At 37.7% G+C, this 26,534-nt stretch overlaps 1 protein-coding gene across 5 annotated transcripts in view; it reads left to right on the top strand.

The window, feature by feature from the left end:
- Positions 1-26,534, top strand: part of Gria3 (glutamate ionotropic receptor AMPA type subunit 3) — a 263,014-nt gene that overhangs the window by 193,741 nt on the left and 42,739 nt on the right. For all 5 annotated transcript variants that reach the window (XR_007834108.1, XM_051178646.1, XM_051178647.1 and 2 more), the window contains 2 exons: positions 6,555-6,931; positions 16,105-16,303. Coding sequence is in view for 4 of the 5 variants with exons in the window: in XM_051178646.1 (XP_051034603.1) it covers positions 6,555-6,931; positions 16,105-16,303 (576 nt within the window). In the remaining variant the exon portion in view is untranslated. The remainder of the gene's footprint in view (positions 1-6,554; positions 6,932-16,104; positions 16,304-26,534) is intronic.

The following is a 26,534-nucleotide window of genomic DNA, read 5'->3' as shown; positions in this document are numbered from 1 at the left end:
CTAATTCATTTTTACATATGGCTAGGAGATCCACCAGGGACTATGCATTATCATTGCCCATTGAGGAAACCAAAAAATTGAAACCCCATGGAGGACAAGTGACAGGAATTTCTCAGGGAGGATGAGTGGTGGCAAAATTTTGACAATATCACAAAAAATCATAGTTTGGCAGCTCTAAAGACAGTCCGGAGGCTTAGTGCTTTGTCCACTGGTTTATGCTGGTTCTCTAAGCTTGTCAGCCTATGGGTATCTTAATGGTATTTCAGTGAGATATGCCATTTCTTCCTGACTTTGGAGTATAGGGCTTGCATTCTAGCTGGATTATGTGCTATTCCATCCGAGATACCCTCTGGGACAATGTAATACAAATCTCTAGCTATCTTTCGAAATATTTAAAAACACAATGCAAATAGCTCGGAGGCTCTGTCCTTAGAGAAGATATATGACCTAACAAGATTTAAAAAAAAAAAAGCAAGAAATGGGCTAGAAGGAAATTGGAGCCCCAGTTATGAAGAGGACACCTCCCAGTGGGCCACTGTCACATTCGTTATGTTCTTAGCACATGGAACTAAGAATAAAGAGTACGTGGGATTGCTTTTGGGAAAGTCCAGGGAAACTATTATCCAGATTTGTTCATCCAACTTAGAAGGCAGCAGAAAGTTCAGGAATGGAGATGGGATTGGCATATGTTGATTCTAGATCACAGTCCTTGGGTGTCCCACACACACTACTTCCCACTCCCAGAAGAAATGGAAACTCGACAGATACTGACGTTTCTTTGCCTATGAGAAATTACCTTGGATTGTTACTATCCTAAAATCGATTATTTCCCATTAACAAAGGCAGAAAGTCAATCTGTCCTTCCAGTTAAAGGCAGAGAAGCGAGGATCCAGTAACAGATGCCATACATTCACTTCTAGTCTTCTGATTCTATTGGGCTCTAGCAGAAAGGACTGAAGGTTTGCTAAAAGGGCTCCTCTACTGAAAGGACACTGGCTCCAGGGAAGAGCATTAATGATACATGAAAGTCTGCTATTCTGAGCAGAGGGGTGGGGAAATAGTTCCAACCAAATTTAGCATCACACAGCCTTCATTCAGCTTCCAGGATCACTGGGTCTTTAAATCCTGCAGCTCCCCAAGGACAAGGAGTCCAAATCAATAGACCCATACTGGGACATCTGTTCTGGATAAAGAAATGTGGGGATCCTGTTGTGACCCTGCTTGTTGTTGCACTGATTTAAATAGGTCTCATCCCTTTCTCCAGATCTTAACAATGGCAGACAACAAGTATCTCATAGAGTACAGCCAATAAAGCAGTTTAATCCCTGTCCCCAACACACAGCAATTTCATGTCTATTGTCCAGCTTAATTCTGCTCTACTCCTTTTTCTAACACATTTAAATTTTCAGGAGGAAATGCCTGCCCAAGAACACTAGAACTTTATGCTTGATTCAGGGAGTAAGGATCACATCACATCTGCTTCTCTTCCATAGCGTGTAGTATGGTCTGTATGGTATATCGTCCCCTTTCTTCTTCAGTATCAGAAAGTGCATTGAAAGAGTGGCTGACAGGCTCCTGCTCAAACATAATCTCTAAATGGGCTGCAAATTTTATATGAGCTAATCAGATGAAAACATTTTAAGATGTAACAAGCCTTCCAACTCAAACAATTTATAAAATTACAGTTCAACTAAATGTCATCTCCGCTTAAAACTTGTCAGCTTCTTAAGTTGCATGGTCCCTGTGCATGGCAGTCTGTCAGGGTTTAGATTTTATGAAATTTACAACTTTGGCTGCCCACCTATGGAAACAATTATCAATCTCCTCAAGCTAAATCCCCTCCAGCAATGCAGTTGCTTGGGTTTGCCACTGGTTAAGTGAAAAAAATCAAACCTAATTTAGTGTGTTTGCTGAGCCCACACAGCCATTCTTAAGCTGCTTGATTAAAATCCTTTAAGTAGTGAAAATGCAAGTTAAAACACTAGTAGACTCTCACCCTGAGCTCTTACCATTTGCTGGTTTTCGTCTGTCACCTGGAGCACCCTCATACAGAGCACTTACCCACCTAGGGTTCTAAAAGTGACTTTCCTGCTGTGGTTAGCAGCATAGGCTTGATGACAAAAGGCTGCTGGAGTGGCTCAGGACACCAGAAGAAAGACACTTGATTATTAAGCCAGAAGCTCACCTGCTTCATAGTCCTTAGCCATAATTTTTCATGCTTGGCTCCAGTCACCACAGACTTGCATTAAGAACTACTATCAAGGGAGCAATTTCAGGGTGGTGGATTTGATCCAAGCATGCATGTTATATGCATGTATGCATATTATATAAGAGTATTTTGAGAGAGGGATTTTGTTTGAACGGTTACCTTTTTTTCCTTCTTTTTCATATCGATCCCCGTTCCCTCTCCCTCTGTCCCTCCCTCTCTCCCTCCCTCCTGTGTCCCCTGACCCCCCTCCCATCCCATCCCCCCCACTCCACAAGGAGGGTGATGCCTTCCAGGAGGGATCATCAAAATCTGTCAAGTCATTTGGGGTAGGGACTAGGCCCTCCCTCCTGCCTCTAGGTTAAGGGAGTATCCCTCCATGGAAAATGTGCTCCCGAAGTCCTTTGGTGCACCAGGGATACACCCTGGTTCCTGCATGGTTACCTTTTTAAGGTTTTCTTCAGTATCAGTCTCTTTCGTCTTTAATTGTCCTTTAAAGTAGCCTCCCTTGTTCATATGCCAAGCATTTCCAGTAGAGCTACCTGAGGATTTTTGAACACTTATTAGAGATCGGTTTCTCCACATTCCCATTGATAACGAAGCTGCTTGTTTCACAGACATTATGGCAGGCCAGCCATAAGCTGTGAAATAGCCCACTATCACAGATGACTTCATAATATGGAGGAAGGGATAGTGATAAGAGAGGGCAAAAGCTTCTCCAAGGTTGGCTCTCTAAGGCTTCCAGTTCTGTGACTTGTCTCTCAGCAAGGATACAAGAGAAAAAGTAACAAGTGCTCACTCAGTCTCCCAACAACTTACTATCTGGGAGGCTCACTCAGCAGCTCTTTTACCTTCTATTGGCTGGCCCTTCTTCTAGCTACCTGTACCTATCACTCTGTCTTATTCAATCTATAGGTCTTTGTTAAGGGTTTTTACAGATACATTGGAAATCCTTGTTTTGGAGCCAGGTCACACAAGCAGTGAGATTTTAAGTGAACCCAGATTTAACACCATCCTCCATTGGGGCATTTATACTTTTTTTTCTTAAAAAAGAAGTTCCCGAGATCCCAGCACTTTCTAGACCGAGACAAGAGGATCACTACAAATTTTAGACCAGCCAGAGCCATGAAGTAAGTTCAAGGCTAGCTTGGACTACATAGTAACATGCTGTCTCATAAAAGGAAAAATGGAAATAAAAGGCTTCCCAGAAAGAAATAATTCAGAAGATTAGAAATGCTAGGTTGAGGGAAAGAGGCAAGTACCTGAGGGGAACATATTCACCTTATTGATGTTTTTTGTTTGTTTGTTTGAGATTTGAAAGTACTTTAAATTCAAAATAGCTTTCTTTGGTAATCTGTTCTTCTGCTAAATGTTCCTAGGAACTAGACAGTGAAATGTCATTCCTTTTCCGTTTAGCCATCTCAGTGTTTAGTGGTGCTTACCATGTATTGGGTGTTACACTTGCTGAATTGGTGAGGGTTTTTTGGTAGGGGTATTTTTGTTTTGTTTTGTTTTTGTATTTCAACTGTTATCTCTTTCTTTTTGAGATTATAATATAATTACACCATTGCCCCAGCCTTTCGTCTCACCAAACTCCCCCAAATGCAGGGAAGGGTATGGTTTTACATTTAAAGGAGATCATGTGCCTCAATATTACATTCTGTAACTACTTGAAAAGAGCTCAGTTTCCTTATATTAAGTCCAAATAAAGTGATTTTCTTACAACAAATTCCCTCTTACTACACCTTTGAAGACAGAAAAAAATAGCAATTTCTCCTAGAAGGATCAACTCTCTCACAAGACAAAAAAGAAAAAAGAAAGAAAAACTAGTTAAATTAATTAATTAAATTCAAATGAGATCAAATGAGAACTTACATTAGATGTGTATTTGTATCCTTCAAGTAGGAGGCAGAAACATGTTAGCAGTGAGAGGAGGTGCCTATTTGTATGAATTCTCTTGGCGTGACAAAACTCTGGCTGAGTCAAGCTATCTTTGCCAAAACCCCCCACTGGCTTTCTGACCAATTCCATTCTTATCAGCAGTCTTTGTCCCTAAGACCAGGTGTAGCCCTCAGCCAAATTATAAAATAGGGAAAGTTTGTCGTTGGCTCTCATCTCATCTTCAATGTGGAACTGGAGACTAAGGACTTAACTGTGGTATGATGAGAGTTGAAGCCATAGATGATGATGTTGAAAGAAGAAAAGTAAAGGACAGAACCTTGAATGATCTGTCTTATTCCACAAACCTTCAGTGATTACATACTAAACCAGGTACTTCTGGAAAGACAAAATATACCTTAGTGGAGAATGAAAACTAAGAAGAAAAAATAGGCAAAGAATATTCATAGAGATGGACAGCCTATTATGGCAGAGAGCCAAAAGAAAGAGTATATAATATAAAAAGCCAGTGATATCACATGACCAGTTGATGTCTGACAGGATGTGTTTGTGTCTGGCAGCCAAATTTACAGTTCAAGAAATAATTTCAATAAGTCAGAGGAACTACAGATTAGATCTTTAAGCAAAAGTACTGTTTTGATTCAGAGGTAAATGAAGTCATAGTTTCAAGATCATTGAAAGTGGTAGGTAGAGGTGCGATATGGTTGGGAAAGTAGAAGGACCAAAAAGTGGAAGAGATGTCTTTTGGTAAATGAAACTGCCTATGATTTCAACTGAATAAGTACTGTATGATTTTCCCTGGGAAGCTGTGAACAAATGGCTTCTCATCCCCAGTTGCCCTATTGGTGACAGGCAAAAGCAACAATTCCACCAACATCCATCTTGGCAAAGCAAAGATTTTATTGGGGTTACTTACATGAGTGTGGGTGAAGGGGGCATTTATAGAAGCATGAATAACCCAGAAGAGCTGCATCATCAAAAAACTCACTAATTGCAGCTCAAAATACTGTAGTATGTAGTATCCATATGCAAGTGTCAACTGAAAAACATGCTGGTTAAGAGAGTGGATACAATTTCAGTACCAGAGGTCTAATCTCGCTTCTCTTTCCCTTGTAATATTCAGTACAAGCTTTGGTTATTGCCTTGTCTGTTAAAATATACATCATTTGGAGAGAGAATGGTAATTGTACAAACCTCAAGGTTGCTAGGAAAATGAGGTAAAATAATATATATATAAAGTGCATGCCACAGTGCTTCATACAGAGTAAGCCCTCAACAAACTGTTTATCATCTGCATTTCCCTTTCAAAAAGAAGCACTTCTCAACTGGTTTGAGTTGCCCTATGCAATTCACCAAAGTAAATATCATTTTTGGTAAATATACTCTAGTTCAAACTTTATAATTCTTCCACCATCTCTCCAATATTGAAACATAACTATATATATATATACATACATACATATATATATGTATATATATATATGTCACAGAAAAAAACTGAACATAATTGGTGATTTACTACATATCTGATATGCCATACTGAAGCCATCCCCTAGTCATATACATTTTTCCACATGTACATTTTAAAGCCTGTTTCTATACTAAAACCTACTAGCGTTCTAAAGGAACAATTGTAGAGAAACAAAGTACAGAAAAATCCTAATCTCTTCTTTTCCTGAGATTAACATAAAAAGATGGCATGTCTTTACATGTATTAATTATTCAGTGCACTGCTAACATTTATTTATCATTCTGACATGTGTCAATGTTGTACTTGTATTTATCGCCAGAAAATATAGCTGACTTGATAAATTAATATGTATTATAATAGCTGTTTTATCCTTTTACTTCCTATTCATAAATATTACATGTTTTAATAGGTTATGTTCAACAATAAACAACTATTTAAGGAATCTACATTTTAATATGGAACCTACTGCAATAATAGATACAAAATCAAAAGACTGGGTCCCTATCTTCAAATGATAAATATTTTGACAGACAAGGCAGTAACCAATACTTATACAGAATACTACAAGGAAAAAGAAAGAAAATATAAGAAGATTATTGTGCATAGTATACAAAAAATTCCAGTCAAAAAGGGAGGTAGACATAAGAACATGAATATTAAAATGAGAAAAGTTAAATATGTCATAAAGAAGGACAAGTTGGGGTGTGAGGTAGCAAAAAAGAAATTAGGAGAAATGGAATAGGTTTCCCTAAGCAAGTATGCTTCAGAGGACACAAGACCAAGACTTTTTCCCTACTTCACCATCAACCTAAAGCAATTCAGAACTTACTGAATAGCCTTGCCTCTCTAATCTTAGCATTCACAAATCAGCTGGTTATTGTGATTGAGTATAGTATATTCCAACAAAAACCACATATTAAGTGGCAAATGGTGAAGGATATGCTGTCTGTAAAAGTTCTACATGTCTTTGTTTTTCAGAGAGCTGATATAGCTGTTGCTCCACTCACTATAACTTTGGTCCGGGAAGAAGTGATCGATTTTTCAAAGCCATTTATGAGCCTTGGTATCTCCATCATGATAAAGAAGCCTCAGAAATCAAAACCAGGCGTATTTTCATTCCTGGATCCTTTAGCTTATGAAATCTGGATGTGCATTGTCTTCGCTTACATTGGAGTCAGTGTGGTTCTCTTCCTAGTCAGCAGATTTAGCCCTTATGAGTGGCACTTGGAAGACAACAATGAAGAACCTCGTGACCCACAAAGTCCTCCTGATCCTCCGAATGAATTTGGAATATTTAACAGTCTCTGGTTTTCCTTGGGTGCTTTTATGCAGCAAGGATGTGATATTTCTCCAAGGTTTGTTTGTGTATAATACAGAATCCTGCTTGTATTTTGTGGTCATATTCCACTCATTTCCATCTTGTATTCACCTGTATCAACTTCAGAGTTCTTTCATTTAACATTTCATCCAATGACAAATTATCATCAAACCATTTTGTTTGCTTATGTCTATGAGGTGAGTTGTCTCTGGTGATGATTTGAATGCCTAAGGTTTGCTACAATATTCATAGATACACAAACTGGATAAAACTAATTGGCACATAGTAATACTATGAAGGGCTCCTCATTAACCGAGCTGAAACATTTTCTCATTTGTCAAGAGACTGAATCTAGACAAAACATGAGCAAAGACAAAATATTTCTTTAAAATATTCCTCCCTCCCCCTATAAATATTGTCTTTTTATTTTGCTCAGACTGCCTAGAATTATGTATCTACACAAGTTTCTTAGCTAAAATCTGTAGAATTTCTCCAAGATAACAGCAGAAAATTCATAGGAATTTTAGTGATATGGCCACATTTGTAAATAGCCTGGCCATTTCTTATAAAGTTAGTCATGAAGATAAAATGTGACACAACAATCTTACTGTTATTTTTACCCCTAACATAAGAGGTATAAGTATCCACAGTAGCTTCAGTTTTAATAGACAAAAGATAGAAACAAAGCAAGTGTTCCAAGTGTTCAGCTGGTAAATGGATAAAGAAATGGAACACTAGCCAATGAAAAGAACAGATTATTGTTGCATACTAACAGTTTGGATGAACCTTAAAAACATGCCAAATTGAACACAAAGTGCCACATACCACTAAACTATATCATAATAGCTCCTTCTGCCTGCCCCAGGTAGGCAAATATATAGAGATAAAATGGACAGGTAGTGATGGCCAGAAGTTGAAGGGAGAAGAAAAATAAAAGATAACAAAAACAGGATTAGAGTCTGGCAGAACAAGTACAAAAGTCCGAAACAACTTCTTTAAGTTTTTAATATCTTGTTCATTACAAGTTTTTTATGTATGTTTCTAAAAAAAAAAAAAGAAATGTAGCACTAAAATGCTGTTGGTCTGGATAAGATTTTGACACTTACTTATATTTGCTTATGGGACATACACCTTATCTTATCCTTTTCTTAACCCTGCTAGGATTAACTACAAATGGACATGAGGGAGCTGATATGAAAATGCTCCAAAAATAGATTGTGATGATGACTGCAGAACTCTAAATTTACTTACATCATTGAACAAATATAATTCTCATGAATATTAATACGTCTACTGGTGAATTTTTATTGGATGCAAACCTAGCAAAGCTATTGAAAATATTGACCATAATTCAGGATGTAGCTCAGTAATAGAGAGCTTACTTAGCCATTTTTGGCAGCTTTTTAGAATTGCCTACGTGAATCTTTCATGCCTTATGCATCCAAATTATTCTTTTTCTCCTTTTATATTAAAAAATTGCTACCCCCAATCTGCTTGGTTGGGTTCTTCAAATTATTTCATTTCCTGTTCCTTTTGTGTTCAGAATGTGTCATTTTGTGATATCATCAGGGAGTTCATTTGCTTGTCTAGTTTCTTTTTGTTTTTTGTGAAATAGTCACTTCAAGAGACTATGGCCTCTGAATGAGTCTATAATTGAGAGATTTCTAACATGGCTGCTAATCTGTGTTGAGACAATGCTAAGGAGTCATTAAGGCTGGAGATTTTCTTGGTTTCTGCAAGTCAATTTTCAAAACTACATTTGTGATATTCCCACTGGAGTGCTGCCTACTATGCTGCATACTCAAACAGGTCATGGCAAAAGCCATTTTTACAAGTATTTATGCACATTACTTCATTAAGTAAGAACTAAAACTGACACGGAAAATGACAAGTTGGACCAGTTTGGTTTTTTGCTTTAATTTCTGGTAGGGAGAATTTAAGCTATGGATTTTCTATAGTCCTGAAATATAGCAAAAGCTTCCAATTTTTTTCAATATGACCCACGGCAAGAAATCATTTTTCCATCTTGACTCACTATGCATAAATGAATATAAGCAAAATTATGCCAGACATTAGCAAAATTATGCCAGACATTACCCTTACAGTATGCCAAGCATGCTGAGATTTTTCTATCCTGTGGAATTGTTTTTAAAGCTAGTCATAGTTCAACCCACTAACGGCATGTCTAGTGTAACAACTATTTTTTATGGTGCATTTTAGTGAGAAGTCATTACCTCCAGGAGCTCCTATGATGCTATCTTTTGTGCCCTACAAAAAGAATTTATCTCTTAATTCTTTTATTAAAATGTTATGCTTCTTAGCATGTTATCATATACTAGCAAGAAAGAAACATGTTTCTCCTTGTCTTGAGAGCTCCATTAATTATATATTTGTGATCAACTGTGTATCAGCCCGGCCCACTATAATACATTTCTCTGTTAGCAGGGTTAGAGAGCCCTGACAATAGTACAGTTACGGTGTGAGATTTGTGGTTGCCTTTGCTGTAAGCAGCAGCATTGTACTTTGGTTAATGATCACACTCAGAGTACAAACTCTCCAGAAAGCATTAATGTGAGCATAGCGTATACACTGCTACTTTCATCAACACTAAAGTAATTCAAGGAATTTTCCTTGAGATTATATTTGAAAATAGAACTAACAAGTACTAGAGCAGGAGGAACTGTCAGAGAAAAGGCAGCCTAAATGCTGCCAAGGAAAACACAACCTTGCCTGGACACCCACTGTGTGTGGACACATTATCTACAGTCTCACCAGAATCTTAATCTTTAAACCATTGCCACAGTGTAGGAATAATGCTTACTTTTAAGTTGAAGAAAGTGGCACAGATTAGATAATTTTTCCTAGTCACACTGACAATGGCAGCTGGAACTCAAACCTAGTTCCAATCCCCAGACCCTTGTTCTTTCTGCTGTATGCTGCTTAGTTCATATCATAGATGGCAGTCATTCCTAGAGAGCTGACACAAGGGAACACACTTCCTGGAGATTTTTAGGCGCCAGCAGTACAGATGCTTCCACAACTACTTTACACTGCCAATCTGAAGGGGCACTATTAGCTTCTAAGCTCCTTTCATGCTCAGGTACCAGAACTGTTTTCCCATCTCCACCCCTAAAGAAATACAGCACTCACTGTTAATGAGAGTGCCCAGTGAGCATTCATAAGGCTGCTGGGCACGTGCTCACTCAGAGCATAAGGTTGCAAAATCAGCAATAAGGCATTATGAAGAAAACTGCTGGCATCATTCCATTGTCATACAATCCAGTTATTGACAGTTACCCAGAAGCTTAGAAATTCTCCATCAATATTAGGTTTGATATTTGAACTGCTCTAATTGTTGAGAGTGAATTACTTTGTTCTGCATGAAACTGTAGGCTGAGTCAACGTTAAAGAAGGCAATCGATGTAATAAGCCAAGGTTATATTCATACATCAACTGATTTATCAGGGGAGGCGTTCAGAGAAGGTGTGAACGCATTCAGTTTAACCCTCTTCATCCTGAACATACACTGGGGGCCAGCCTATGGGGGCAGCCAGATGGAGAGAGCAGAACAGTTAAGCAGGAAGTGCTAAAGTTAGCTTCAACACATTCCCTGTCTGCTCTGCAGTTGTGTAACCTGGGGCAAATTACTAAGCCTAGCTAAACCTCAGTCTCTCATCAATAAAACACAAAGCACAGTTCCTGGCCTATGAGCTCAATAAATGTTAGCTATTGTTACTATGAAATTGGATTCTTCTAATCATCATAGTTTAGCATACCTACCAGTTAACATTGCATCTGGTCAGAGTTCCTAAAACTACTGAGGAATTCAGCTAAGTGCTGATGGTTAGCAAAGTGTAAGCTAAGTTGATAGAAAGTGCTCCTGAGAGACAAACAGCAACATTCCTTCTTGATCCCATCTAGAGCTTTTAAGGATTCCATTTCTTGAAAGTGTTTTGAGCATAGTATCCCATAATGCGTTGCTCACATTGACAAGAGGTTATAACTTTTTAAAATGTGAAATTTGTTTCCTTTGTGAAACCTTGATAGAGCCACTTGTGCCGTCTAGAGTCCAAGTCCAGACAAATGCTCCCCCTGCTGACTTTTTGTGGAGCTGCAGGGACAGCTAAGGGCTAACCAGGTGAAAGACATGAGTCTTGGGAACAGTACAAAAAGGAAAATGGAGGGTAAAGAATAGACAAACTTAGACCTCACCACTGGGTACAGATTATGCCAAAGGTATTTTTATTAAGTTTTCAAGATAGCAAATCCTTTGAAGAAGTAGGCAGGGACTCTGTCACAGTTAGACATGGATCCTCCACACATAGATCCTCCTTTGAAAAAAAGGTGTGTAGAATAACAAAACGTTTGAGGCGTTTGAGCTGCATTTATGTGATATCCTTTCCTTTCGTGATGTATACCACTCTCTTCATCCTACTGAAATTTCACTTCCCAGCAATGGAGATGTGGTGATACATTAATAATGCAAAGGCAGGATTTTTATGACAATTACTTCATGCCTTTGGCCGAAAGCTGTAGTTTTCGGTCTTTGGGATGTGGTTACTTATTTCCATCAGAGAAGACTGCAACAAAGATTGGTTCTGCACATTGTTAAAGGAGTCTATCATAGTTCTCGTATTGAATGGAGAATGGAAATGATATATGCTTCAGAAAGAGAAGAAAGGAATTGATAAATAATTTAGATGAAGGTGATGGTTTTAGCTTCCCCTCATCATCTCATAAACTTAGGATAGCACAGATTACAAAATTTACTTACAGGATGAAGTTATGGTCCTTAGCTCACTTTTATTATCATTTCAGATGTCATAAAATACACTTTATTATTAACGTATGGATTCCAGTTTCTTATTATTACAGTTAAGGACATTGTCTGTTGTTTGATATATGTATTTGGTAATATTTTATATGTTTTTAGTTTTATTACTAATTTATTTTCATTACCTTCAAATCTCCTCTTACCCTTTTGTCAAAGGTATGACATACACACTATTCTGTGTTTCCAAAAACATAAGTGTGCAGCATTTTATAGACATTTCATTATGCTAACCTTGAAATCTGTCTTGTGCAACAAAACTACTTGAAATGAATGTTAAGCATTTTGCAGCTGCATTAATGGAAAGAAAGGTACTTGGAAATGATAGGTCTTTCTAATTCAACTATAACGTCTTGTCTTATTTTAATAGATCCTTTATAAAATGTGATGGGTTTGACCCATCAGTCAGTTTTCTCTTTTATATCCTCCATATGAAATGTGGGCTTAAGTGGCTGTAGTTTCACTAATGAGAAAAGGAGAAATACAGAAATGCTTGTATAGCTTCTTTACTGTGGGTTCCATTATATTTTTCCTCAGTAAAATGATTTAAGCATGCATGCCAAGAACACGGAAGAGGGTGATATAAATTCCACCAAATCCTTTGTCAAATCTACCACTATCTTGAGGAGACATTATCAAACATAGTCTTTTGCATTCTATACTGGTTACATGGAAGCTATTTATTTAGGTTTGTAAGGCTATTTTATCATTTTTATAAGGATATGCTCTCAAAATTGCCATGCTCATCCACACCAGTATTCCTGAAACTTGATGGATTAGTTCCAGGACCTCTGTCAGATACCAAACCCCACAAATGCTCAAGTCCCTTATGTTGAATGGCACAGCATGTGTGTGTGTATATATATATATATATATATATATATATATGTATGTATGTATGTATGTATGTATATATATATATATATATATGTCTTCCCATGTATATTAAATCACTTCTAGATGGGTCATAACACCTAAAGCAATGTAAATGCTAAGAAAATAGTTGTTTGCCTCTTATTTGGGGACACCTAAGGGGAAATATCTGTCTGTATTTCATGAAGATAGTGTTTTCCCAAATATTTTCAGTCTGCAGCAGGTTAAATATGTAGATATGGATCAGGATGATGCAGAGAGCTGACCATATGCCATGAATTAACCACATAATTGCCAAAGTCAATAACCAGTAGACAAGAAGGCACGAAAATGGCCATTTTGCACTTAGGGTTATTTTTTAGTCATGTCAACAACCAATCTCAGCTGAGTCATTGTGATCAACCACAATGATGTGAGTCAGTATTAAGGTGGCCAAAATAACCAGATTATGATGTGCAGTCCTGATTTAAAATCAGACAGACATATCCACAGTCCATTAGCCTCAATAAAATGGCACAATGTAATTTCCATAAATTACTGTATTTTCCTCCACATCTCAAGCAGGCAATGCATAAACTGCCATTAGTATTCACAGCGTAATATACCTCTTTCCATATCAAACTCCAAGTCTGGAATTACTCCAAACTCAGGCTTCTTCCTGGTCTCAGCAAAAGCCATCATTCCACATCAAGATGACTTTGCAGGTACCATTCACATGAACAACAAATATTAATATACAAACATGTCTGGTTTTACTGTAACTTCTTGGTATTGATTTAAAAATCTATAATTTTCACACCATTCTGAATTTTCTTATCCAAACCCTGGTTATTTTATAGTATATAATATTTAGATATTTCTCTTCTTAAAAAATTTAAAATCTACTTATTTTTATTCATTTATTTTTTTTATTTTATGGGTGAATAGAAGTGTGTGTGTGTGTGTGTGTGTGTGTGTGTGTGTGTGTGTGTGTGTTCAACAGTATGCATGTGAATGTCAGAGGATAACGTGCAGGAGTCAATTCTACCCTTCTACCATGTGGGTCCCAGGAATAGAAGCCAAATTATCAGGTACCTTTACCTGCTGTGCCTCACCATCAGTCCTTGAATCTCTTTCCTAAAGTGAAAGTACAGACATTTTATTTTCTGTTTTCCTCTCTGTGCCCATTTAATTTTTTCATCTATGAAATGCCCTAGCTTGCTTACCTGTAACACAGTCCTGGCCAACAGAGATGGAAGATGTAGGAAGTTGGTGCATGTAAGGCAATTAGAACAGTTTTCCACAAAGGATGGGTTCAGCAACTGACAGCTCCTGTTTTATTATTTTTACTACCCTACTGCTATGGATGCCATTTTGAAACATTATCATTCTGTGTAGTGAAGTAATTTTCAGAATCAGATAAGTTTTAAAATTTGAATATGACAAGCATGAAGAAAATTATGAAATTTCTAAATTTCTAATTGAAGTATTCTGTATACTTTGAGCATTGGGAAGGGTGACACATTCTTTTCTGACTCATGCAGATGTGTTTAATCTCTCCTGATTAAAAGAAAAATGTTTCCAGATGCAACTGGAAGGGTGTCAGTATTAGCTAAGAAAAATCTGTTGCAAAGCAGTTTTTCACATTTAAAAAGCTAAGGTAATTGTATTTGACTATGTTTTAGGAATCCAGAGACCAAACAGAAACTGCAGACTTAGGAGATAATCAAATAGGTATTTTATAATTAACCAATAACTATTAGTTATCAAAACACTTGCCAGAATTATCAGATTATATTCCCATAAACAGCTGAATTTTCCACATACTAAAAAAAGTGGGTTGTCTTGGGACATGGGAATTTGAACTTGCTTTAGAGTGGTAAAATCATAGTACATGTAGAGAAAAACTTGATTTGTCAGTTCTCAGCCCAGAACTGCCCCCTTCCCACAGAGCCTGGAGATGTGCCAGGCTCCTACACTTATTCTTTACTTTCTAGCAGAGTGGAAGCTCTATCTGTGAGCATTTCTAGGCATGGAAGAACATAGCCTAAGCAGGATGGAGCTTTGTTCCACACTAGAACTATGCTAAGGATGTTGTGATAATATTTTCTAAAAACCTACTGAGCAGATTTTAATTTCTATATAAGCCACACCAGCCTCCAGCAGTACTGCAAAAGAAGTAAAGTTTCCTAATCACAGGTCATTACTGCTGCCCTCTGATTTCCCACAGTCCCTCTCCATGAGCAGTTATTGCAATGGAGTGACATAACTAACAACTGTGATTATACCATTAAGCTTTTATTAAAAAAAAATGCCCAGCACCAAGAACTCTGATATAATTTGTGTAGAAGAGACTATAGGCAAGGTTTTCCTTTTGTTTCAATGTCTTTGGGGGTTTTGTTTTGTTGTTGTTGTGTTGTTTTGTTTTGACCTAAGCAGATGTTCTTGATACACAGGCAAAGTTGGGAATCACTGGTAAAGAGCAATGCTTGTTCATTTCTCAGTTTGGTCTGTTCATCACTTGCAACAGAATCACATATAATACCTAGGAATCCCATATTCTTGGGCATGCAGACATCCTGAATCTACATTTTAGCAACCCCTCCCATAAAAGCCAAATGATGCAAGTAATGTTGAGAAAAATTTCCTTTTAAAATTCATCCATATTTAGCTATATTCCCTAATAATTCAATTAAAACATTAAAAGAAAATGTTGTGCTTCCAACCTGCCTAATTCTGTGACCTTTTAATATATTTTGTCATGTGGTGGTGAGCCCCAACCACACAATCATCTTCATTACTGCTTTATAACTGTAATTTTGCTACCACTGTGAATTGTAAGGTAAAAGTACCATGTGAAATTATAAATGAGAAGTGGTAAGAGAAAGGTATTTTATGTGGTTACAAAGTTGGTTTTAAATCTGTTCTAGTTTTGAATCACTGACACAAAATACCAACTACAAGGAGGAAACCTTTACTTTAGCTCATGATCTCGGGATTTTTATCCCATAAGTACTTGGCCCCTTTTCTTTGAGCATCTGGTGAAGCAATACATTATGACATGAGCATGTGGCTGGTGAGACCTGTTCACTTCCTGGTGGCCAAGAATCAAAAGAGAAGGGAGGGACTAGATCCTATCATTCCATTCAAAGATACCATTTCCTGCGACCTAACTTTCTCCAGCTAAGTCCCACCTCTTAAAAGATCCAATAGCACAACAGACAAGACTAGAAGCCAAACTTTCAGCATATGACTGTTTGGGGAGACATTCGAGATCCATACTCGAAAACACTTAGAGATGCCCAAAGAGTGTTTGCACATGTCATCATCATATGCCATCATGACATAGTATTGTCAACATGGGAGTTTTATCTGATGTTTTGGTTCCATTGTGTCATCAACTTCCTTCCTCCATTGCCCATAATTAAAAAAAAAAAAACTCTTCTTTCTATAAATAAAGACAATGACTTTTTAAAATTGAGATCCGGGCCCTGTGGGTCTGGACTTGTTTCTGTTTTGTTTTGTAGGTCACTTTCCGGACGCATTGTTGGAGGGGTTTGGTGGTTCTTCACTCTGATCATAATTTCTTCCTACACTGCAAACCTTGCTGCTTTCCTGACTGTAGAGAGAATGGTGTCCCCCATTGAGAGTGCGGAAGATTTAGCCAAGCAGACTGAAATTGCATATGGGACCCTGGACTCTGGTTCAACAAAAGAATTTTTCAGAGTAAGTGCTTTGCCTTTAATTCAACCCATTGGTTTTCATGTTACTTTCAAAAAGACAGCTCTGCAGTACTTTTAAGTGAGGCTTGTAGGAAAGTGGAAATTTTATCAAAGGACAGTGTCTTAAATACTTCTCTGCTTAGTTGTAACCAGATCCATTGTCCATTAGAGCTAAAACTCATGGGAGAGCTAGCAGGTGACATGTTAAGAGCACTGAATTTGAACTCCTAGGTTTGAATCTCAACCCTGCTATGAAGTGAGCATTTGTCCTTGGGCAAGTCACTTAATTTCTATAGTCTTTTGTCCTTTTACTGAAGTAATTAGGATATTGAACTAAATAATACCTCTTCTTTCTAGCTTTTATAAAAGCAGTGACTTTTTTTTTTTTGTCTCAGTGGTTCACGCAAGTTAGATAATTAACTGTACAGTTCTGACAAGTGATAGACTAGGAGAAATTACATATTCTATTTTACCCTTGGATTTCTGTTGAAATGTATTACAGTTGTTTCAAGTATATACATGGCTATAATGCTGTTTTCAAGGCAATTTATTATTGTTTTCATTTCCTTAATAGATTTATCTCCTCTGCACCCTAAAGGCCACTCCTCATTGATGAAAGAGCAAGCTATTCATGAGCAAAAGTTAGCAAAGCTATGTAAACTGCACTGCCATTGTTAAGACCTCAAAATTTTAGTTGCACCAGCAAGAAGAAGGGGCTTGGTTGAAACCCTCTACTAAGCCATTATAAGTGGTTGTAGCCATGATCTAAATGCCACTTTAGTATAGACAGGAAAACATTTGTCACTACCTCCAACCAATAAACAACTTACTGGATGGCAGGAGTAATTACTAGCTTTTCCTCACAGGTCCAGAGTAAACAGATGTCTCTAAGCTGACTTGTTTTAATAAATCAGTAAACAATATATTTCTATGTGCATTGTCATGCGACTTCATGGAAAACTAGGGAGGTGTTTTCTTAACTGCTTTCACTCCACTCCCCCCTGAAGGATAGGAGGATAGTTCTGGAACCCTTACAATAATTCTCAGTGCCTCATGATACACATGTCTCTCCTTTACCCCCTGTTTACAGAGTAGACTATTAAGCCCACTAAGATAGAAACATCAAAATGATGTTAAGACCTTTTGAAACTAATCTGGCCTTGACTCTCCCTACTATGGCAGTCCCAGGAGCTTTTTTAGATTCAGCCCCTTACCCCCCATGAAATCACTCACATGTGTCAAGGCTAGAAGCCAGGGATTTCCATCTGTTGAGTACTCAACACATAATCAGCTCCATGGAAATCTGGTTTGGTATCAACTTTCAACAGAGCTTATGTTCACCATCCCAATAGGTATCTAGTTGCTATATGAGTTACTTGACCACTTAGGATATCAAAAACCTAACTGGCACCCTCTGATAAGAAGCACTAGTTCTACAAGAAAGCATTTTTTCTTTGACAAAGATACAAGGTTAGGGAGATATGTGTTAAATGGTAATCAATACATGACATCAATTCCCATTAAGCTTTCAAAATCCATTCATCCATACTGTAGGCAAAAGGAGCATTGTTGAGAAGATTTGTTAGCAAGCAGGCTTGAAATTGTGGCCATATAATCACTGTGCCCAGGCCTCATCCCCCATGTACTTTGTGCCTGTGTCTACTGATCCATGTGATGATGGTTTCATTAAAGAGGATCACATTACTGCAGCCAATTTGAATCAACATCCAGTGCTGAACAAAGTTACTGTTCCATTCTAATTGCTTTCTGGATTCTGAGGTTCACAAACTCCTGTGACCTTTGCAGCCAATGAGTAATTTTCATGGAAATGGATCGGTTTTGAAAATCTGATTAGAGGCAGGCAGATGTAGAAAAGTGCAAATCCTTTCTGATCCCCTCAATGACACTTTTTCTTTTCCCCCAAACGGTCACAAGTAACAGCATTAGGATCCTATAGGGTGGGTCAGAAAAGCAAATGAAGATTGGTGATCCATGAGTGAAAGCACATAGTGTGGGAAAGCCAAAATTTTAAGACTGCTTATACTGAAAATATTCTGTGAATTTAACAAGGAATACTCGGTGCAGTACATGAACCCAGCCTACTCATCTCCAAGCCATTTCGGTTCACTATGCTTTCTACCACACCCCACAGTGTAGAATATCCCACCTTCCCTTATGGAGCAGAATAACCAACCTACAAGAAGAACTTGATGGCCATAGTCACATCCCTTCACCTTCAACCCCTACTTATCTCAAAAGAAAATTTTAGCAAAAGCCCAAACATTAAAAAAAAAAAAAAAAAAAAAAAAAAAACGGAGATCATGCCTTCTGCATTTTAGATCATATGAAGCATTAAAAAACATAACATGAGCTCATTTCTTTCCACTTTACATCATACTAAAACCACAGAGACCATCTAGTAATAACATAAAACAGCCTAGGGCCAGCCCTCTAGATCTTCCAGCATGAGAAAGAAATAAATAAAATCAAATTCGCTTCTAATTGCCCTATAGACTTTTTTTTTATTCATCCTAGGTAAGGCTGTCATGAAAATGATGGCAGTTTTAAGTGATCCCTTTGTTTGTTTCATTTTCTAAGCTTTCCCTAGCTGTCATTTTATACTCACATGAAGTCACTGAAACAGTGGGGCCTGCCCCATCAGGAAAGGCAGAAAGGAACTGAGCAAAATGCATGCAGGTGGAAGAGACATCTGGAATATTACCATCAGCCCTCTGGACTTGAAAATTGATTTCCTTAGACAGCAGCTCCCAACCAAAGGTGGAGACACACATGCTAAAAACCAAGCTGACAGCTTTATTGTCACAGGCCAGAGAAATGCCACTATGGTTTGGGAAGCTACACCAAAACAATCATTCTCCACTGGTTTCTGGAAATTTAACCTGATTTGGATTTGTATTAGGAAGTAGTACTGTGAGGAAAAAGCAACTCTAATCATCTCTGCCTTCAGACCTCCTTTCAAATACTTGGCAACATTGACATTAGTACAGATTCGGGGCTAAAATGAGAGATTTTAAGTGAAAGTTTTAAGAAAGTCGGTGTAGCACGATGGGGAAACCCACAGAAACAGCTGACCTGAGCTAGTGGGAGTTCATGGAAGATGCTTACTGACACTGTACTGAGAGCTGGGGAACCTGTATAGCACCAAACTAGGCCTTATGAATGTAGGTGGCAGTTCCATGGCTTGGGCAGTTTATGAAATCACTGGCAGTGGGACCAGGAACTATCCAGGGAGCATGAATTGGCTTTTCAGAACCCATTCTTTTTGGAGGGACACCTTGCTCAGCCTAGATACAGGGGAGAGGGCCTTGGTCCTGCCTCAGTGTGGTGACAGACTTTGTTGACTCCCCATGGGAGGCCTCACCATCTCTGAGGAGTGGATAGGGGATGGGGAGGAAGTGGGGGGAGCAGGAGCAGGGGAGAGAGGGGAAACTGGGATTGGTATATAAAACAAAGATTTTTTTAAAAAAAAAAATATAAAAGCCATTTGAAAAAAAAAAGAAATTGTGTACAGGAGCTGGGGAAATGGCTCAGTAAGTGAAGTGCTTGATGTTCAAGCACGAGGGCCTCAGTTCATTTTCCAGAACCCACATGAAAAGCCTGATGCTGTAGTATGCACCTGTAATCCCACCACTGCAGGGGTAGAGAGAGACAGGCACATGTAGGAGTTTCTTATCCAGCCAGTCTAGATAACTGTTGGGCTCCAAGTTCAGTGAATGAATGTCTCAAATAGTTTGCTGAGGAGCAACTGAAGAAGACACTCAGTGCCGACCTCTGGCCCACACACACATATTCATGTGCTTGAAATGTACACATAGCACATGCATGCATGCACATGCAAGTGCACAGCCAAATGTCAGTAGTCTAAAAACCAAGCTGGGCTTGACATCCCAGAATTCAGGAGGCTAGGGCAAAAAAAAAAATTGCTGGTTTAAGACCATCCTAAGCAATAGTGCTACCTAAAGCTCAACCTGGGCTACAGAGTGAGACATTGCCTCAAAAATACTATGTGGTTAATATTTGAGAATACAGTCAAGCCAGATACAAGAGAATACATAACAAAAACAGAAAGAGATGAGATGACTCTAAATGATGTCAGGATGAAGGTATAAGCTGTACATACTAAATGGTAGTTTTAGAAAATCAAAAATAATAGTCTTTCAATTTTATGTGGATGTTTTGATGTCTTACCCATAAAATGTCTTACTATTCTGTCGTATATTACATTAGATAGCAAAGGCCATAGATTGACCTTATAGGTCAAGACTGGAAACAGAATGACATCTACAAGGTGAGGATGCTGAGGCCTCAGAAAACAGATAAATACATTGAGATATCTTTTGGCTTTCCCCATCACTTAGCAAGCAGATATTCACTCAGAGAGCTTCTTTGCAGGCAAGGAGGAGACTGGATAGAAAGAACAACCTCCAAAGCACACAACTCAAACCATATCTGTATCTGTCTTTGAGATACAGAGGAAACTATGTTATAGAAGACACGCTAATAATAATAATATAGATTGTATTATTTATTCATCATTCTTTTAGTAATTCCCCTTTTGAGATGTTCTTTGACCCAAGCTTCATGCTAAGCACCAAAGAGCTATACATCTATGTAGACAAAATTAAAATTCATATTTTTGTCAGATTACCCCAAAATATCCAGAGGCTTTTCTGCCATCATTGAATTTGCTTGAAGGACTGTGTTACACATAGATATCTGAGATAATTATCTGAATAGTGATCAGCCCTCCAGTGAAGCTTATCACTATTTATTTTTCCAGCTCCCCAGGATAAGATAACCCTATGCATATGCTCCACAGTAAGCAAGGTTACTGGTTCTCTATAGAATAAAAGATCTTTATCCTCCAGGAACTCATAATCTATCAACTTTGAAACACATTGGTCTATCAACATCCAAAACACAAAATGTATCCTATCATGTTCCATCCATATAACAGTCCTACAATGTAATTAGAACAGGAGTAATTTTATCTATAACATAGAGGAGACAGCTGAGGCATGATGGCATTGTGACTTGCTGAATGACACTCAGCTAATGAGCAACAGCTGGAATGTGAACCCTAATATTCTGAGTCCTCATTAAGTTCTGATGTATGTTCATGAACCAGCCTTTACTGAGCACCTGTCAAGGCATCTGTATCATGTCCTGTTTGATACTTGTTTTCACTGCCTTTAGTAGAGGAATTTTAGCCTGCTGTAGTGGCACATGCCTACAATACCAACATTTGTGAGGCTGAGGTAGAAAAGCCACAAATTTCAGGCAAGACTAGGTTATGTATATGACCCTGTGTCAAAACTAAATGTGAAAAAGGAAAACCTATACTTAAAGAAGATTGTTTTTCCATGCTCTGAAAACTTCAAACTGATCCAAATAAGGAGGCAAATAAAGGGAAGACATTTATAAAACTCAAAGGAATGCTGTAAGCCCAGGAAATTCCTACCATTACATGATTTGTTACACTTTCTGACATGCTATAACTTACATCATGCATGGTGGATAAAACAGAAAGGAAGAACAAAATGAAATTGTTTTTAGTTTTATACCCACAAATGACTTTATTTTTCCTTGAAAAGGAGATATTGCCCCTCAACCTTCAAATTTGTCAGTAACACAATCCCTGCTCTACTTTCTTCATTGGTTGGTGACAGGATAATACCACCAAACAGGCTTTAAAACTATGAAATGTTCTATAAGTCGAAGGATATATTAAGAGAGGTCCCCAGAAATAGAGCAATTAAAATAAAGTCACTCCAGAAAAGGCTCTGTACGGATCTGAAGGGTGTTTCTGAAAAATAAAAAAAAAGAAATCTTTCACTGCTTTCACAGTGGAAGAGATGTAGTTTTTCTTCCTAGTCTTGTGAGGTTGGGGGATGTTCATTTGTATCCTCTTCATCCTCCTGGTCCCACTTCTACATCTAATTACAAATTACTACTGAATTCATCTGCTAGGTAGTCCACCATTAACCATTCCTTTGGGGACCAAAGATTTGACAACTTCAACATGCACGATTTAGAGCTGCCCTTGAAGACCACCTAGAAACTTTAGGTGCTTTCAAGGTAGCACGCAGGCCATCTGCCCAAAGTACCCAGCCATATGGATGTTATTAGCCTATCTCTTGCAGGTAACCTACTTGCTTATGAGAGCATTTCACAGCCCAGAAAGCCTAAGGGGGTTAGATCTCAGTTCTCCTTGAGGCTGCCAACTCTCTCTGACAACATCAGGGTAATTAACATCACACAGGACTCCCAGATCTTTGCAAGTGCTCTTAAAGTCTCTTCCCTAGAATTCATCTCAGGAGCTCACTTTCTGTTTTTCATCTGACAAAGTCAAATCATCTAATAGCCTTCCAGTTAAGGGAAGGAGGACCCATCTGTTCAATTAGGCTTTTCTTGGGTTCACCTGGCAAACTTACACAAATTAATTATTTATAATTATTCCTCATTGTCATGTAGGATGCTGAAAACTTGACTGTAAGACTAGACATCTCAGTATACTCAATCTGTAAGAATAATGGGCTTAGATGCTTAATTGCATTCCACTTTTAAAAGTAAAAGTACAAATAACAACAAAAAAAACTTTTGGTTGGATTTTTTCCTCAAAGCAAGCATATGACAGTCTATGTTCATATTCAATTCACTCTTCCTTATCTTCTATATTTTACCCAGAGTAAATAAATACTAAGTATCCACCATAGCAGTGTAGGCACCAGGAAACTATAGGAATGTGATCAAATCCCTTCAAGGAACATGCATTTTGTTGGATAGAAACAATAAACATGTGATGAAACACATATAGAATAATTTTTAAGAACTTCTAAGAGTTCTAAGGTACAATGGAAAATGACTTGTGATTAGATATGAATATTTTAAGTGGAAGCTAGAGGGTGGGAGGACTCAGAAAGTTTCTCTAGGGAGTTAACATTTAATTCAAGAAGAAAAGCCATGTGAAAATCTGACATGTGAGGATTCAAAAGAAAGAATGTGTGTGTGTGTGTGTGTGTGTGTGTGTGTGTGTGTGTGTGAGAGAGAGAGAGAGAGAGAGAGAGAGAGAGAGAGAGAGAAACAGGAACAATCCCAGAATGCTTTAGGGGTCAAGAAGAAAACCATTGTGTCTAAAAAATGAAAGCTCACATTAAAGTTAGAGGGATGGAAACCGAATGGTATATCATATTTAGGATACATTTTAGTACTGAATGTATGAAATCTGCCAATGGATTGCATGATAATTGCAAATAAAAAGAGCTAGCCAAAGATGATTGGTTTGAACTTACATTTCTTTCTATTAGAGTGTTACATTTTTAAAAGACTAAGACACTTATTAAACTATGGTAACAAAGGCTGAAGAGGCATGATAGAATTGAAGTATTGAAGAAATTTACGTGTCTGAAGAGAAAATTGTCTCTGCTACAAACTTTGTTTTCATATTACAAGTGAGTTAACATGTTAGTTGACATATAATAATATATGTACTTATTTAAGGAATATGGTATTATAATCACATGTGTGAGCATGAGCAAATCAGAGTAAATATGGTTTCCATTGCCCACGAATATCATTTCTGTGTGTCATTAAACTTCAAATTCTTATCATTAGTTATTTTGAAACATACAAATAAAACATCAGAAATAGTTCCCCTACCCAATGTATACTGCATTACCTAACACTTACTCTCTTGCATGAAATGGTTTATGTTTAAGAAAAAGGGAGTTTAGAAATATCTTTAAGGCAGCCAGGGCAGTGGTGGTGTGCACCTTTAGTTCCAGCTCTCAGCAGACAGACCAGGTGGAGCTCTGTGAGTTCAAAGCCAGCCTGATCTACAGAGTGAGACCCAGGAAAGCCAGGATACACAACATAGTGAAACCCTGTCTTGGAAAAAAAAGAGAGGAGTGATCTTTAAAAGTTATCTCTAAAACATATTAATGGCATTGAAGCAATTATAGTAGGGTAAACTGAAAATTGTTACTCAAGTCAAAATTCCTCTAAATTCTATTTTAGTTCTAATTTTATTCTTTACATTTAATATGTGAAGATGACATTCATTAAAACAATAGTCTCTGAAGAATATTTTATATTCTTTGAAATTATTCTGAGGAACTAATATTGAAAAGCAAACTCTATCCACACTTTGGAAAATGATACTTAATGCAGGAAGTTTTCATAGCAAATGTTCCATATTTAAAAAGAACCCGGTTGCATTAGACATTGTTTCAAACAAGATCGACGATCCCTTTCCTTAACATAGTAGCAGTAACACAAAGAGACTAAAAGCTCTCTTACACAGAGGTTTGAAGTTTGATTTTAAAGTGTTTGGATACTGCCACTATCCTCAGATAAAGCCAATAGAAAGGTATATTCCCACATACAAATTGGATGTTTATGGTTACTATATTATTGAAGCCTGTTATATACTAAAATAGAAGGAAGAACAGTGCCCTATAAGCCCGGTCCCAAAGGAGGTTTCTGTTCCATTTGCTCAGCCTTGAATTTCAGCCAATTTCATAAACAAAGTTAAGAATAACACAATCAATATTTGAGAAGTCTAGGGTTGTGGCTAAGTAGTAGAGCACTGGTTTAGCATGGGTTTACCTTCTAGTAGTGCTGAGGGAACAAGAGAAATGGTGAATATTGAGAATAAATACAAATAAAATCTAGTAGACTTTGATAAATCCATGTTGCTCAGAACCAAGAAAAAGTTACTAAAACTTTGAGGGACATCTTTTTCAAGCTGACAAACAGAAAACGGCCATAACTTCTCATGGCCCAATGATGATCCTAACTTAGAGCATTGCTGTCTGGTAGTACCCAACAAACAACTGAAGGCACTGGATCACAAGCTTTTGAAATTGTTCCCCAACATTACTTTTACACAAGATATTTTACCTAAAAAGAATATGTAACAAAAATACATAGTAATGATTATCTTCAAATATTTGAAAAGTGAGCATTTGAAAAAGTTATTGGACTTGTTCTGCTGGACACTAAGGTACAGAAAAAAGTTCAAAATGTTATATTCAAGAGTAGAGATTCAAGAAAAAGATAAGAGGAATATTTTAATACAGCAGTGATTCTCAGCCTTCCTGATGCTGTGCCCCTTTAATACAGTTCCTCATGTAGTGGTGACCCCTACCATAAAATGATTTTGTTGCTACTTCATAACTATAATTTTCTACTGTTTTGAACTGTAATGTAAATAGTTTTGGAGATAGAGATTTGACAGAGGGGTCCCACAGGATGACTACTGCTGTAATAGTGTGATCCAAAGAGAGAATGACTATTGTCAGTGAGCTGTTCATCACTGGCAGTCTTCAAGAATAGATTGATGGCCAGTTGTCAAAGATGTCGAAGAGGTATTTTATTATTTTACTTTATTGAGATGGAGGGTAGGTCATGCAATGTTGTGCAGACATATTTCAAGCTTTTGGGCTTAACTGAACCTGTTACCTTCCAAGCCTTGGGAACACAGTTACAAAGCAGCCCAACCTGCGTTGGGATCTGTGTTCTTATGGTTGTTTGATTTTTGCTGTGTTTACTTGTTTTCTGAGTGATGACCTCACTACATAACAAAGGCTTATCTTGAGTTTCTGATTCTCCAGCCTTCATCTCCAAAATGCTGGGATTATAGATGTGCATCACCACAATGAAGTTGGGGGCTATTTTAAAATACAGATTACTGGGTCTTATGTCCCCACTCAAGATGCTGGCTTCTAAGTACAGACCTGTGTAGAGAATTCCAAGCAATTCTGACTAGTTGCAGGCTGAACAAGAAGACCCCTGGAAAATGACAAATGTGAAGGAAATAAATCTATAGGTGAATAATGCCCAGAGACTTCAATTTTTTTCTAATTTTGACCAAACTTTTGTCCTATGATGCAGATAGCCCATTTTCCATTGCCCTTTTATGGGATAGCTATGGCTTGACTGGGACTGTTTTATTAATGTCTATGTGGACCATACAGGGAGCCCTGTGGTTTAAGCTTCCTATCTTGAAAGACTGTGGGTAGACAGGTCCAAACACAGGTCACCAGTGAAGATTGTCAATCAGTATGACCTAGGAAATGGCATGGAGCTACAGGAATTTCTGAGATCAAAATGAAACCAGAGTTGGAAATACAAGAAGAGCCTGAAAACCAGCCCCCAAGTGAAAAGGTTTGCCCTAATTTCCTTTAGCAGACCCTCCCTTCCCTTTCTTCCCC

The sequence above is a fragment of the Phodopus roborovskii genome, unplaced genomic scaffold (genome assembly GCF_943737965.1).
Source record: "Phodopus roborovskii unplaced genomic scaffold, PHOROB, whole genome shotgun sequence".
NCBI lineage: Eukaryota > Metazoa > Chordata > Mammalia > Rodentia > Cricetidae > Phodopus > Phodopus roborovskii.
Note: the sequence above shows the minus strand (reverse complement) of the source record. Positions and strands in the feature narration are given on the sequence as shown.